Here is a 15503-nt window from a genome sequence, read left to right on the forward strand (position 1 = left end):
CCAAACTGCTTTCCCCTAAACTGCCAATGCCAGTGTTGCTTTCACATTGCCAGCCCCTCAGCTGCAGAGTCATCACAGCCACAGGTGTTGGCTTTCCAGTTTTAACTCTCTACATGCCATTGTATGCCACCTCATGGGCAATTATTATGGGCAGAGCACTATATGAAGCACGTGAGAAAGTACAACAGAATTAGCATACACGGTCCCTGCCCGTAATGAGCTTAAAGTCTAGAACAGAATCAGACATTAATATATATCAGTAATTGATGGGTCAAGGCATCAAGGCAAAGGAAAGGCATTTCCAAAAGCTACTTGTGGATGGAGATTGTGCTTAGTACAGTGCTTTGCACATAAGTGCTTAGTAAATACCACTGATTGATAGATATTTGAACCATGCCCTGAACAGAAGGCATATCTGTGGCTTTCTTCCCAGGATCTGTACAGAACAATAATGATAACTGTGGTATTTGTTAAGCTCTTAGAAGATGGTGAGTCCCATGTAGGCTAGGGACTCTGTCTGACCGGATTTATCTTGTCTCTCCCATAGTGCTTGGTACATATCACACCCTTTACAAATACCACAATCATTACATACTGGGGCTTAATTCCTGTCCACCCCACCAAGGGCACAGCTGGTACTTGGCGGGGGGGGGGGGGGGGGGCGGTGGAGAGGGGGCGCAAATCTACTGGGTAAGAGGAACCGGTTCTCTCCCAACAAAGAGCCTGCAAGGCAACACTGGATTCATTTGAGGAAATTTATTAAAATCATAATGGCCAACCCCACAGCCGCTTCCCAGCAGTTAGCGTCATCAACGGTAATAACGGGACTTCTTTTCCAGTAGGTTAGAAGACGACGACAAAAATAATCACGACATGAATCAGACAAAAAAAGCACTGGGAATGTTCCCTCCCGAAACGGGGGCTTCCTTTCTCCGCCTGGTTGCAAGCAGCTCCTGGCTCCAGTTTCCTGACTGCAGACTACTGTGCGTGTTAATGCTTTTTAAGATATCCTTCTGTGGAACCCGATGCTACGCAGGAACAAGCATCTGTCCTCCTTCTGACCCGGCTCTCCCCGGACGACGTGACTCTCCGTCCTTCCTTCATTGGACTGTCACTGCTTCCATGTTCCCAGCGGGTGAGGTGCAGGGGTTGGGGAGGGGTAAGTCACAGCGCTGGTCACCCACCACCCACTAGGGCCACGATATTGCATTGGCTTAACCTCGTTATGTCTCCGTATGGTATTTAAAAAAAAAGTTTTCTAAAAAATATACGGCACTAAGGGTGTAAAACTATACAGCTCTATACGGTTGAAATTTCCTACAACTTATAGGTTTCCACCACGGCCCCGGCCAGTGGCTTCTAAATGTAGAGCTGGTGGGCCGCCAGGGTCTCCATGAAGGGCCGAACAAGGTTGTCGGTGGAGAAGTAGAAGATCAAACCAAAAGTGATGGAGATGGGCAGAGCCGGCAGTGCTTTCTTGAAAACGGCCAGCAGCAAAAGGGTGAGACACAAACCCTGCGGGAAACAGTGGGGGGTTAGGGGGCCGTGGAGGGGTTGGCAAGGAGAAGGTGAGGAGGAAGGCCCAGCATAGGACAGCCACAGCAGGGTCCCAGTGCCTTAGAAAATGGCCCCCTTAGCTGTCAGTAATGCAGCTAAGCAGTAATGTCAGGACGTGTGAGGACCTGAGAGCTTGGCGACAGGGCAGTCTGACATTGGGAGGGACTTGGGGTTTTCTCAGACAACCAGTCACCTGCCAGTGCGTCCCAGGAGATGCGACATAACCAAGGCTCCGGGGAACGCGCGAGTCACTGCCTGCTCAGTTCCGGCTGGCGGTAGAAAGTGAGATGAAGGCGGGAAAAAGGCATCAGCGCTTCTGGGCCTTCGCTTGGGAGGTTGAAAGTTAATGTAGCCAACCCCAGGCTGTAGATTCAAAAGATCTAAAAGTGCAACTGGCTATGCCACTCTGAAAGTCACAGTGTCCCCTGCCCTTTCATTTCCATCAGAGATAACATTTCCAAGTTCAGCATTCAGGGTGGACTTAACCAATGCCTCCCTTTCTGGGCAGGGGCTTACTTCACTGTGCCTCAGTCTCCCGATCTGTCACATAGGGATGAATGAACTCTGGGCTATGTTTGGGAATTTGACTGAAGATGGAATGCTGTGGACCCCAGTGTAGGTACACTGGCCAAATACAGCCCTGGCCGTCAGACAGGCAGAGCAAGACCAGAGAGCCTAAACTCACATGTACTGGTCTTATAAGGAAGCATTAATGGGCAGCGAAAGTTGGTATTTGCCAAGAACTTACTATGTTTCAAACACTGTTCTAAGCGCTGCAGTAGGTACAAGTTAACTAGGTCAGACACAGTCCGCGTCCCGCATGGGGGTTCACAGTCTAAGCAGGAGGGAGAACAGGTATTTAATCCCCATTTTACAGTTGAGGAAACTGAGGACCAGAGAAGTTTAAGTGACTTGCCTAAAGTCACACAGCAAGCACCTGACCAAACCGGGATTAGAACCCTGATCCTCCAATGGTCTTCAGGAACCATTCTAAAGAGGGTGTCTTCCAGCTGATCTCCATCGAAAAGAGGGAACTGAATCTAAGCAGCAGTCAAAGGGTGGGGTTAGGCTGAGTAAAGACCTTCTTAATGATAGGGGTGATTTTATGGATTCCAGGAGACCTTGAGGAATTTTACCTGGATATTTTTATCCCTCTCTGGCCCAAATGTCTTCTGGTTTGGGTTTTTTTTTTAATGGTATTTATTAAGTGTTTAACTATGTGCCAGAACCTAAGTGCTAGTGTAGACACAAAGTAATCAGGTTGGACAAAGTTTATGTCTCACATGGGGCTCACAGAAGAAATCCCCATTTTACAGATGAGGTAACTGAGGCCCAAAGAAGTAAAGTGATTTGCCCAAATTCACACAGCAGGCAAGTGGTGGAGCTGGGATTAGAACCAAGGTGCTCCTGACTCCCAGGCCTGTGCCATATCCACTAATCAATGCCTCTTCTCAGTTCTAAGATTCTGGTCTGAGGCCACTCCTAACGGGGCTCCAAAGGCCTGCGGATTTTTAACACTACGCACACAAACATCCGGTACTTAAAGCTCTGTCCAGGGGCAGGGGGGATTCAACTCTCATCCGGTGGACAATCACTTCACCGGAGGTAACTTCTTCATAGCAGTTGGCCAGCCCAACTCTGCGATCCTGGCCTTCACCTCCCCGACTTGGTAGTGCCACCTGGCCTCTTGGGCCCATCCACACCCCCGAGATGTTACTCACAATGAGAATGGCGACAAAGCAGGCTAGGGTCGTGTTCCAGTCACCGCTGGCTGTGGCGGCGGCCTTACCCACCAGCACACTGTAGAAGATAAAGTCTCCGAGGCCCAGCTTCACGCCCCCTGTTGAGTGGGCAACAGAGAAATTCCTTCATCAGCCTCACGGGGTGCCTCGGGGGCCATATTTGCCTGGGCCGGTGCCAGTCCGACACCTAGCATAACACAGCCTTTCTGGACGGAAGTCTTGCCCACAAAAGGAACCCAGTCTTCCTCCTCTGGCTCAGGCCCCCAGTCTGCTCCTCTAGACAGTAAGCTCACTGTGGGCAGAGAAACTGTCTACCAACTCTCATACTGTACCCTCCCAACGGCTCGGTCTTCTTCATCCCACTGCTTCTCCGGAGGGTCTCGAGGTAGACGCCAGGCTCCAGGCAAGCTGGCGATGGAGATTCATTCATTCATTCAATAGTATTTATTGAGCGCTTACTATGTGCAGAGCACTGTACTAAGCGCTTGGAATGAACAAGTCGGCAACAGATAGAGACAGTCCCTGCCGTTTGACGGGCTTACAGTCTAATCGGGGGAGACGGACAGACAAGAACAATGGCAATAAAGAGAGTCAAGATGGGGGGAGGACCACAATGAGGGGGGTAGAAAAAGGACCAGGAGCAAATCTTCCCAGTAAGTGGCATCGGCCCAATAAGGGCTCGTGGAGACTGTGACATTGTTTCCATTAAGGGCTAAGCCTGTCCGCATCAGACGCAGCCTGGGAAGGCTTGATTTTTCCAATTCAAGGAAATAAAGGGGTATAGGAAAATGGGAGCCTGAAATCCTCCCAATAATCTTCAAACCTCAGGCTTGTCAATTGGGCAACTGCAGGGCTACTAAGCAATGAAATGGTCAAAAAAAAAGCCCAAACTGAACAAATTAACAACCCAGCAGCCTGAAGAAGACAGCAGAGAAGCAAAAGACTTGGAGGATCCCCACACCATTTACTGAACCTGGGCACCTTCAGGAGAGAGAGAAGGCGGGTCAGCAGCTGTGGGGTATTTTTCTGCAGGACCGCACCCCAATATCACCTCTTCCTGCAATCAGCGCCATCCCATTTCCACCACCCAGAAGCGTTGACCTTCTGCCTCACTGTGGCAGGGTTCAGAACACCCCCGCATTCCAGGGCGGCTGCTGCCCATCCTCCTGAGCTTGCGAACTCTGCTGAAGCCCCACTTCCCCCAGCCAGACCATCATCCCCCCTGACAGTGCAAACACTAGTGAAGCCAGACTTCCTACAGCCCAAATGGATGTGCAGCCTCACGGCAGTAGCTCCTTGCAGCCTGCTCCTGGAGTTACCCCCTGCCCCCACTTCAGAATGAGTCTCCCAGAGGTCGGAGGGCTTTCCCCCCTAACCTTGACTCTACTGCCCTCCCGCCTCCCCACCCCGCTTGCATGCGTCCACCTTACTTTCCTCCTCCTCTTCCTCCTCCTCCACCTCCTCTACCAAGTAGGCGGGCAGGTTGGCTGGGATGCCTCTCTGGGGAGGGATGGACCCGGGGCCTGGGCGGTTCCTCCGGTTCTCACTCTGCGGCTCCTCCTCTGGGCTCCCAGAGACACGAGGGGGATGAAGGTGGTGCGGGGGAGGGGGAGAAGAAGGAACACAAGAGGCACCGTCATGCGAGATGTTCCCAACCTGCCCTGAGCGAGTGAAGGGAAAGCCGTTGGGCCAAGTCCCTGGTACGTTTGTGTCCAGCTGGCATCCACAGGTCCGGAATGCTCCTCCCATCTGCCTGTCCCCACCATCCAACTCTGCCGCCTCCCTGGACACAGCTCTCTTTCCACGAAAATTTGAACATCTCTAGTCCGACAATTGGGGGAAAACCCCAGGATGGCAATAATGAAAGGAGGGAGGATGCCAGTCAGCTGAGAGGCAGTGCATGGGGAAGCCCAAAGGTGCCCCAGAAGGACCTGGCTATGCCCGCAGAGCAGCCGCCCTTACATTTAATGCAGTGGGGTGGAGGGCAGGAGGAGGCAAGAAGACCCTGGGCCTGGTCAGCAACACGGCCGCTGACTCCGTTCACCTCCTGCCCAGATCCAAGAAATCTGGGCAACAAAACCTTTGAGGATGAGGACTGTGTCTACTAACTCTACTGTATTGTACTTTCCCAAACAGTGCACGGCTCAGCACAGAGTAAGTGCTCAATACATACATACAATAAATACCCCGGATTGACTGCTCAGCTCCCAGGCCCCGTGCTCTTTCCACCAGGCAACACTCCCTTGGTCTCACAAAAGGGGAGGAAGAAGAGAAAAACTCCCTTCCAGATTCTGCAACCCCTGAATTTGGATCCTGGATTGTGCAGAGACACGGTCTTGCTACAGGGATGCTCACCTTCCTCCTGCGCCTGGTGGTCCACTTCCTCGGCGGAGTTCTCCACCTTTGCCATCCCTACCGGCCACACCATGGCAGCTGCAAGGAGTAGACGGGAGTTTGTGCATCAATTTTGTGGTCAGCATCACTGCACAATAAAGTCTCTTGCCAACTGGGCCCCTTCCCCTTTTTGGTCCCTAAACTCCCGCCAAGCCCAGAGAATTTAAACCCCAAAACTGAGCTCAACAGATAGATCAGAAGCTGATTTTCTCTGAAGAGTGGGGTTGTCCTCCACAAAAGTGCTCAAAGGGAACTCTTCCGTTGAGCCCAAGCGGTTCGCCTGGGTCCTGGCTCTAGCCTTTCCTTCAGAGACCACCCCCAGAAGGAGGGAGGGAGTCAGGATGCAGTGAAAGGAATCCAGAGCCCAGCTCCACCTTCACTGCATGCCTTAGGCAAGTCCCTCTCCCTCTCTGGGTTGAGCCCATCCCTGGCCCCTTCTCCACCAGAGCTCACAGTGCCAACGAAGAACACAGTTGTCAGGAAGTCTCCCATCACCCAGGGATGGGGTCTTAAAGAAAATCACATTCAAATCAACATTGATTCAGGAAAAATTAATGGGTTATGAGTACGTGGTTTAAAGATACCACCACAACAGACATCTTTCCACAACAATTCCTATATTATTGTTCTGTCCATCCCGAGCAGAACGCTTTATGCCCTCATCACTCATTATTTTACTGTATTATATTGACAGCTTGCAAAAACACAAAGTCCTGCAGGGTAGGGCAGAGTGAGACTGTGGCAGAGGCAGGCAAGCTTAGCCGTATCTCGTCTTGACTGATGTGCTGAGCCAGAGCCCAAACTCTTTCTCTCTAATCAGAATCTATTTGCACTAACTTACAGATTGTGTTATATTGGAATGGACTCTGTGGCAGGAAGAACGCTAATTCTTCCGTCAAATCAGGTGATGAAAACACATGTTCTAAATACCTGGGTGTATTACTGCTGGAATTGTACACATAGGCTGTCGCTTTGCAATTCATGTTGGTTTTTTCTCCATGGGGCTCTCCCGGCCCACAAGAAGCCTGGCCACGTGCCGTCAACTGGGCACGACTATTTCCACAAAACCTTCATAGGGCTCGGGACACTGCTCGGTAGTGTTTGATAAACCGCAGGGCTGAGAAACTGACCGACTGCCCCAACCGCAATGGGGATAACCCAGGTCCTCGCAAACAGCACTCTCATGGCCAGTGCAGTCCACTAGCCTTGACCACGAGGGCTTGCTAAGGCCACTTCTTCTGCTTGGATTACAAGCTGGGCCAAGGGGAGAAGGAGCCAAACCAAACTCTCGCACCCCATAAGCTAGACTGAGTGGGATCCTGCCAGCTTTTGGAGGAGGAAAGTGAGGCCTGAGGTGGCTTCTCTGCTGGGTGAAGTATCAAAATGAGCAAGGAGAGCTGGTCTGGGGACGTTTCTCTCTGCTTGGTGAAGCTGAGCTGGACAGTTATCTCTCGGTTGCTTCTTCTAGACTCCTACTCTCTGCAGGAATCACTGGCTCAGAGTGGAGAAGGAAGGACCTGGGAGGGAAAAAGTGAGGGTGCGGTCGCTAGAAGCCCAGCATACTGCTGGTTGATGGGAATGATATTTAACCCATAGAGCATGCTGAGCCTGCCCCCTGAGGAGACAAGACTCAAGGGACCCCATTTCCAGCAGAAGGTCTGGTCCCTGCAAGAACTCAGACAAGTTTTTCCTGTTTAGCAAAGAGCGATGCCTCAAATTCCACTTTGAAAGGGAAGGAAAAGTGGGAAACAGCCCCCTAAAGGCCCAGAGGAGGGGCTGAGGGGATGATGATCATTCTTGTCATTTGCTTGAGACGTACCGAACTACCTGGCACAGGAGACAGTCCTACTTACAAGAATATATCAAGGCAGGGAAGATGGGTTCATTTCTCTCTTGGGCCGTCTCCACCAGCATCCTCAGGGGCCCCTTTGGGCATAGCACGGCCACGAGATCTGGAAAAAGTACAACATTCACTTCAGAAAGAGCCCCTCGCAAAAGATCCTGGGCTTACCTCTTGATCAGGTCCTCTAGGGCTGCCACCCATTTCCCCTGTGAGAAGGTGAATTCCTCATGGGCAGAGAACACGGCTCATGTTTCAGCTCTATTTTCTCCAAACGCTTAGTACAGTGCACAGTTAGAACCACTAGTATTACCACCACCCAAGTCCTTCCCACTTGGTACCTTGAAGAGAGCAAGGGAGATGAACCCAGAAGTCCTGTTTTAAAAAACTGTGTTGCTCTATATTAAGAATAGAAATTGTCGTATTTATTAAATGTTCATAGATGCCACGGTCCTGGGGTAGACACAAGATGAACAGATTGGACACAGATTGTGAATCCGATATGGGAAAGGAACTAAGAGGTGGGGAGAATAATGATCCTACCCCCATTTTGCAGATGAGGGAATTGAGGCACAGAAAGGTTAAGTGACTTGGCCAAGATCACAGCACTGTTGGGTATCACAGCTGTGACTACCAACTCCCAGTCCCATGCTCTTCCCTGAGGCCATGCTGCTTCAACCTCTCCAGTCATCTGCCAATTTTTAGATAGGTTTTTGACCTACCAAGCTGGCCTGCCACAAGAACCACGCCAGGAGTTCAGAGGGAGGTTGAAAAAATAAATGACTCCGTCTGTCTTTCCAGGGCACTTTTCACCTGGGAATCTCACTAATGTTTAGCCCGCGTTAGAAGGGCCTAATGGGTTGCATGCTCTGAGGGTGGGGCCTGTCTCTTATACTTGTTTTGGCCATTCCCCAAATTAACTTCTACCAAGGAGACAATGACCCACTGCTGCCACCCTCGAGGTGGGAACTCTCACTCAGGCAATGGTTTCATCGCTCCACCTTTAGCCCAGGCCTTTCCAAGAGTGGCCCCCACGCCTGCCAGCGACGTACCGTAAACAGAGATGGCTCCCAGGATGACCCAGGCCGACCACTCCGGGAGGTACTTGATGAAGACCAGAGCCATGAGGGCACTGATCATGATGAGGTAGGCCTGCTGCAGCTGCAGGGGACCTTTCCAGTGGATGCAGATCATCCCGACGGCCCCAAAGTTCCAGATGACCAGGAAGAGCGTGGGGTAATCCATGGCCAAGTTGTAGGTCTTCAGCACCTCTCTGCCGGGAAAAGCCAACAGGGTCGGGCAGCGGCCGATTGGTGGCGTGGGGAAAATGACGAGCGGACACGTGTGATGAGCGTGCAAATCTTGGGCCAACAGCAGTGCCTCCTGTTTTGTTTTTACAGGAGTCTGAACCCATGGCACGTAGCCAGTCAGGATGGAGGACAGCCCCTTGGTTGGGCTGGCTAAAGGTCAAAGCTCCCAGCTCCCCAGGGTTACTGGTTTATTCACCCAAGTTGTTTGAGATGTCGGCACTCCATCACTTAAGCTTGTGCTGAAGCTCACCAGCAGCCAGCCCCTGACTCCATCATCCTCCCCAGCTATGCAGTCCCCAAAGGGCAATTTTCTCCCATGTCTCGGGTGGGAAAAATACCCACAGGAGGGAGGATTTCCCCAAGAGAACACACATAGACCCGAGAGAAGTTTGGGGCCCCTACCCAATCCACTTCGTGTTCAGGCACAACCCCCCTTCCCCAGGGAGCCCCACAATGCAGGGGCACAGTCCTTGGCTGGTAACCGGGAGTTGAACGCCCGTGCGTGGGCATGCTTTGTGCCTGCATGGCAATACTAGTCTTTACCCACAGCAGGGACTGCAACACTGGCTACCCCAAAATGGCTCCAAACTGAAAGGGCAGCCTCTCCGCTCCCGCCTCCCCCCAAGCCCAGGGTTCGGGCCTGGGCCTATGCAACACTTCTTTTACACTTACCCAAGATAGATATAGGTAAACAGGAACAGCAGCATCAGGGAGGACAGGATGAGCCAACCGTGAATAAACTGAAAGAAACAAAATGCAGACAGATTATTCAGTTGAGGCTCAGCTCTCCACAATAAGTTACTTGCCCAGATCGAGAGGAGGAGGGGAGCTGGTTGGTTTCAGGGCTCCAGTTGGTGTTGAGCGGTCAAAGACAGAGACTGCCTTGGCCTTTTGATGACATTTTTCAATGTAAAGATGGGCAGCCTGCCCAAGACCCACCCCAACCTCTTCTGGGCAAGCCTGCTCCAACAGTTTCAAGAAGAGCAGATTTTCGGGACAAACCCCAGTGGCGCTCGGGCAGAGGTTCTGAAGAGCCCCTTGACCGGTCACCCATCCCCACCGTTCTTCCCCAGGCTCCTGACCTTGTAGCAACGATACTTGTAGAGCAGGACCAGGAAGATCGTCATGACGACGATGACGCTGATCATGATGAGGGTGTTCAGCACAGAATTGAGAAGGCGCTGGCCCACCGACGGCGTGTCTTCTGTGAACGGGGTGTAGATCCTGAGGAGGAAAGAGGAGATGGTCCCAGCCTCGGTTTCCCTCTCTCTCGGCCCCTCTATGGCCGGCAGCCCAGGCCAACTATGCATCGCTTTCCATTCTCTGTCCCGTCTTATTCCACAGGAGCCCCAAGTCTAAGCCGAGCCAGAAGATGCTTTGGCAGAAAGCCTGTGGCTCCAGCTTCTTGAGGCAACCCCCGGTCCACAACCAAGATGACATAGACACGTCCGGAGGTGGTTCCCGGGTCAGAGGTGGGGCCTCCTGCCCTCGGCGACACCTTCCAGAGGGCCCAGAGTACACGGCTCCTCTGCGGGGCAGGCCCTCCCCACCATACACTCCCTCATAAGGGCACCACTGGCCCTGATGCCTTGATGGCAGTCGGGCAACACTACGCCCACACTCATTCTCCAGCCACTGACTGAATGCCGTAGAACTTCCCTGTAGGGCTTTTCCGATATACTGGAAGGTAAATGCCCATTGGAAACCTTGGGGGGGCTTTAGTTTTGCCTGGAGGTGGGCATTTCTCCAGCTTCCCTCTGGCCCGAGAATTAAAAGTCTCACCGAGGCCTTCTTTGGCCTAACCCTCTCCAAATGCCAGATGGAAAACGAGGCTCCAGAGTTCCCGCTTCCAAAGAGACAGGTGGACAACCTCAAACACATGCCCATAAGCCCCCAGGGCCGGCCGGGTGCCTCGCCCCATGAGTACAAGACCCCGACTCACAGCTGCCCGTTCTTCTCTGTGTAGAAGCGGACCGACTTGATGGTGGCCACCACGACCACCATGCACAGTGTCACCGGGACAAACAGCATGATCACGTGCTTCGCGCCATACTTGAGGGACGGCTCCTCCTCTTCCTCTTCGTTTTCCAGCGCAGGACTCCTGGCCGCACCCCGGCTCCCGGGGGCACAACGCACGGCGCCGGTGCCAGGATCCCAGTTGGCCGGGTGTTTCTGTGGGAAGGCAGCAGGCTCGGACCGGCGCCCTGGTCACCTCGGGGAGGTGCCGAGCTCCAGAGGTCTGAGCGGAACCAGACGCATCACTGCTGCCAACACCCCGGAGTGCCAATGGCTCCCACAGCAGATCCTAGGCAAGAGTTGGCTTAGAACTACTACTGGGTACTATGAATTGACTAATGATGGCTTTTATTAACCTGCTTCCTATGTGCCCTGTCCTATGCTAGGCACTGAGGTCGACGCAGCTCATTGGCTCAGACTTAGTCTCAGACCAAGAGGCAGGGAGAAAAGGTAACATTCTCATTTTATAAATAAGGAAACTGAGCCTAAGAGGTTACATGCCCAAGGTTATGCAGAAAATGAGTTGCAAAGCTGACATTAGCACGTGGGTCTCCTGACCCCTTGTGGTATGCTCTTTCCACTAGGGCACACTGCCTCTCCTGAAGCAGCCTGAGAGTCAGAGGCCCTGTATTCTAATCCCGGCTCTTGCTTAAAGTCATACATCCAGCACGTGACAGTCGCTTAACTTCTCTGTGCCTCAGTTTCCTCATTTGTACAATGGGGATAAAATACCTGTTCTTCCTCCTACTTAAACTATGGCCCCACGTGGAACAGGAACTGTGTCCCACTAGATCTTTTATCTATCGCAGCCCTTAGTATACAGCTTGGCATGAAGCAAGTGCTTAACAAATACATCCCCATTGATGACAACGGTGAGCAACTGTGCCAGGAGACCTAAGTGGGAAAAGCAGATTTAGTTCCCAATTCCGTCAGTAACTAGGGCCAGTGCAGAGGGAATCCATGTCCGCTGCCAAGTCAAACAGGAACCAGAGGCCATCACCGCTTAGGTCCCATGTCTTTCCAAGATAGAATTCCAACCTAAATATTTAGCTGAAGAAAGAGGATGAGGAAATGAGTCGGTGATGGGAAAACTCAACCTCTGGCACAGCGCGGCCACCTTGGGATTCTATCGGGTCAAGGAGCCACACCAACTGGAGGTCCGAGTCGCTGGGTTGGAGCGGGCTGGTGGATAACCGTCCAATGACCTCTGACCTCCTGAAAGACTGCTGGACTGAAGGCAGGGAGCAGGGTTTCTCCACTCCCACTGAGAGGGGCTCTTTGAGCTACAGGTGCCTCTCACAAAGCCAAACCTACCCTCTGGGCCACATCTTCTCCCGCCTCTGGGACTGCTGTTCCATCCTGATAGGACCGGGAGGTTGGGCTCTCAGCTGACATCAGGGAAGTCCGCTCGTTGCAAACTTCCTCCTCACTGTCGGAATTCATGAAGGTGATCATGACTCACCCCTCGTGCAGGGCCTTCAGGGAAGAGCAAGGGGAAATGGTTACAACTGGCCCCGATGGAAACGCTGAGGGGAACTAGGGAGGGAAGAGGCCAGGGCTCTGAACTTAGCACTCACCGTTTGCAGAGCACTGTACTAAGCGCTTGGGAGAGTACAGTATAACAGAGTTGGTAGAAACATTCCCTGCCCGTAATGAGCTTAGAGTCCAGAAGGCATCATCCAATAAACGCTTCACACTGCTTTTCAGAGTCTGAAATAAAAAATTCCAAATGAAATGGAAAAGTTGAGCCATTCAGAATCATTCACCATTTTATGATCCCCAGTTGCTTTTTGCTTCGACGGTCCGAGCCCCTCAGATGTGCCCCTGCTATGGGGACAGGGGAGAGCCCATGCAGAGGGCTAAGGGCAAGCTTTGATGATCTACAGTGTCCTTGTGTCCACTGCTAAACAGTTTTCAAATTGGTGTTATTCCCTCTCCCACTGCCATTAGACAGTGAGCCCCACAATGGAGAGGGACAATATTCAACTTGTCTTCTATCTATCCAGTGCTTAGTACAGTGTTTGGCACACAAAAAGCACTTAACAAATGCCAGAACAATAGTAAAAGGAAGGACTGGGTAGATTTTCAGTTTTTTACCCAGAAGAGCAGCACATCGTTTCCCCCTCGACCCTGGCTCTGCAGCCTGTTAACAAACTCTCTCGTGCCCCTCGCTGGGTCAATTACAATTACTGGGTCCACAGTATTTACTACTGTGCACCCAGAACCAGACTAAGCCAGTCAGTCGATTGTACTTACTGAGTACTTACTGAGTGCAGAGCACTGTACTAAGCGCTTAGGAGAGGAAGATAGAAAAATATCACAGACCCGTTCCCTGTCCACAACAAAAGCTTATATTCTAGCATCAGACTAAGCGTTGGGGAAAGTACAGTAGAGTTGTTAGACCCAATCCCCAACCTGGAGGTGTTTACCACCGAGCTGGGGAGGTAGACGCTATCAATCAATCATCTTTACTGAGCGCTTACTGTATACAGAGCACTAAATTAAGTGCTTGGGAGAGTGCAATACAGTATAGTTGGTAGGTCCGTTCCCTGCCCACAAGAAGCTTACCGTGTGGAGGAGTGTAATGCTACAACAACTTACAGCTCCACTAACCCAGGTGATGCTCTCATCCGTCTGCCCTCCCTCCTATTCAGGTGGTTACCAGGAATGGATCTCTACAGGCAAAAGAGAAAAGGGCAAGGTCATGGGGAGTCTAACAGCAGCAGCACTGGGGAGAAGCACTCGGCCAACTCCAAGAGAGAGAGAGAAAAAGAGAGAGAAAGAGAGAGAAAACACACATCCAAACTGATGGAAAAGTGTCGGCCTTCAGCTCCTGCACCTCTCTATAAGGGGTTCCGTCATTACTGAGACACCAAATCCTGGAGCGATGGGGATCTGACAGCCAGGGAAGATGGCTGGGATTGTCTGCACATGGGTGAGCCCAACTTCCAAGGGGCAGCTTAAGCACCAATCATCTGACCTCCTCTGTTAACCTCCCCTCACTGGTCTTCCCTCCTTCTTTGGAGTAGCAGAAATAAACAGGTAAGAAGGGGAGCATTTTATAGATTGGTTTCAAGTTGGATTCATTCAATCATATTTATTGAGCACTTACTGTGTGTTGAGCACTGTACTAAATACTTGGATACAGTCCCTGCTCCCCATGGGGCTCCCAATCTTGATCCCTGATCCACAGATAAGCTGAGGTACAGAAGAGTTAAGCGACTTGCCCAAGGTCACACAGCAGACTCGTGGTAGAGCTGGGATTAGTACCCAGATCTTTCTGACTCCAAGGCCCATGCGCTAATAATAATAATGGTATTTAAGCACTTACTATGTGCCAGGCTCTGTTCTAAGCACTGGGGTGGATATGAGCAAATCAGACTGGACACAGCCCCGCCCCACATGGGGCTCACAGTCTTAATCCCCATTTTACAGAGGAGAGAACTAAGGCCCATTCATTCATTCAATAGTATTTATTGAGCGCTTACTATGAGCAGAGCACTGAGAAGCAGCATGGCTCAGTGGAAAGAGCACTCACTGGCTTGGGAGTCAAACGTCATGGGTTCTAGTCCCAGCTCCACCACTTCTCAGCTGTGTGACTTTGGGCAAATCACTTCACTTCTCGGTGCCTCAGTTACCTCATCTGCAAAATGGGGATTGAGACTGTGAGCCCCATGTGAGACAACCTGATCACTTTGTATGCCCCAGCGCTTAGAACAGTGCTTTGCACAAAATAAACACTTAACAAATGCCATCATTATTATTATTAAGCACTTGGACTGTACAATACGGCAACAGATAGAGACAATCCCTGCCCAAAGACGGGCACAGGTCCAGCGAAGTGAGCTGCGCGAGGTTACACAGCAGACAAGTAGCGGAGGCGGGATTCGAACCCACGACCCCCAAGGCCGCTTCTCAGAGGCCTCGAGGATGCTTCCAAGAAGCCCTCCTGAAACCCGGCTGCCGCGCTGGAACTGGGCCTCCAAGCAAAGAGGCCGGGCAGGCTGAAGCGGAGCACGCCCTGCAAGGAAGAGGGAAGAGGAGCAGAGAAGCAGCGCGACGTCCTAATCGGTGCCCGGGCCTTCCCCAGCCGGCCGAGGGCCCGGTTCCCTTTCCCACGCACAGCCCGGAAGCGAGGGCAGCGGCGCCGGACACCCGCAGGGGTCCAAGGGCGGGGTCGGTGCGGGATCAGGGCTTGATCAGCGCATCTTCCCTTTGTTTGGCACTGTACTAAGCGCTGGGGTAGATACAAGAAAACCAGATTAGACACAGGCCCTGTCCCGCATAGGACTCACAATCATATTCCCCATTTCACATATGAGGAAACCGAGGCAGTGAAGTGACTTGCTTAAAGCCACATAGCTAACAAGTTGATCAAGGATCAACTCGCTGCGTGAACTGCACCCCCAGCCGCTCCCACCTACCTCCACCGCCCGCCCGGCCCGGAGATGTTGATCACAGCACCGGTCCCTGCGCTCGCAGCCGGGCCCCGCCCCCCGACCCCCAAGGCCACGCCCCCTTCCCAGGCCACGCCCCCCAGCCCGGCCCGGCGGTCTCCCATTGGCTGCGCCGCCTTCCCTCGGAACACGGGGCCCGGGCGCGGCGCGCGGACGCCCGAGAGCCCGCAACGGCCGGGGGCGGGGG

The 15503-nt window shown here is 52.4% G+C and overlaps 1 protein-coding gene across 3 annotated transcripts; it reads right to left on the reverse strand.

Annotated features, from left to right (window-relative positions):
* Positions 1-741: 741 nt before the first annotated feature.
* PSEN2 (presenilin 2) lies at positions 742-15352 on the reverse strand. Of its 3 annotated transcripts, none has more exons than XM_001514704.5 (13): positions 15284-15352; positions 13473-13534; positions 12437-12569; positions 12174-12335; positions 10786-11015; positions 9926-10067; positions 9516-9583; positions 8586-8806; positions 7547-7645; positions 5655-5732; positions 4730-4861; positions 3279-3397; positions 742-1515 (listed from the first exon to the last, which is right to left on the reverse strand). In XM_001514704.5, the coding sequence occupies exons 4-13, from the start codon at positions 12312-12314 to the stop codon at positions 1360-1362; spliced, it is 1386 nt and encodes a 461-aa protein (XP_001514754.2). In that variant the 5' UTR covers positions 12315-12335; positions 12437-12569; positions 13473-13534; positions 15284-15352; the 3' UTR covers positions 742-1359. The 3 variants fall into 3 exon arrangements, with proteins under 3 accessions (XP_001514754.2, XP_007670589.1, XP_007670588.1); XM_007672399.3 differs by having other exon boundaries at positions 13461-13534; XM_007672398.3 differs by having other exon boundaries at positions 13428-13534.
* Positions 15353-15503: the final 151 nt, after the last annotated feature.

The sequence above is a fragment of the Ornithorhynchus anatinus genome, chromosome 19 (genome assembly GCF_004115215.2).
Source record: "Ornithorhynchus anatinus isolate Pmale09 chromosome 19, mOrnAna1.pri.v4, whole genome shotgun sequence".
In the NCBI taxonomy this organism is placed as follows: Eukaryota; Metazoa; Chordata; class Mammalia; order Monotremata; family Ornithorhynchidae; genus Ornithorhynchus; species Ornithorhynchus anatinus.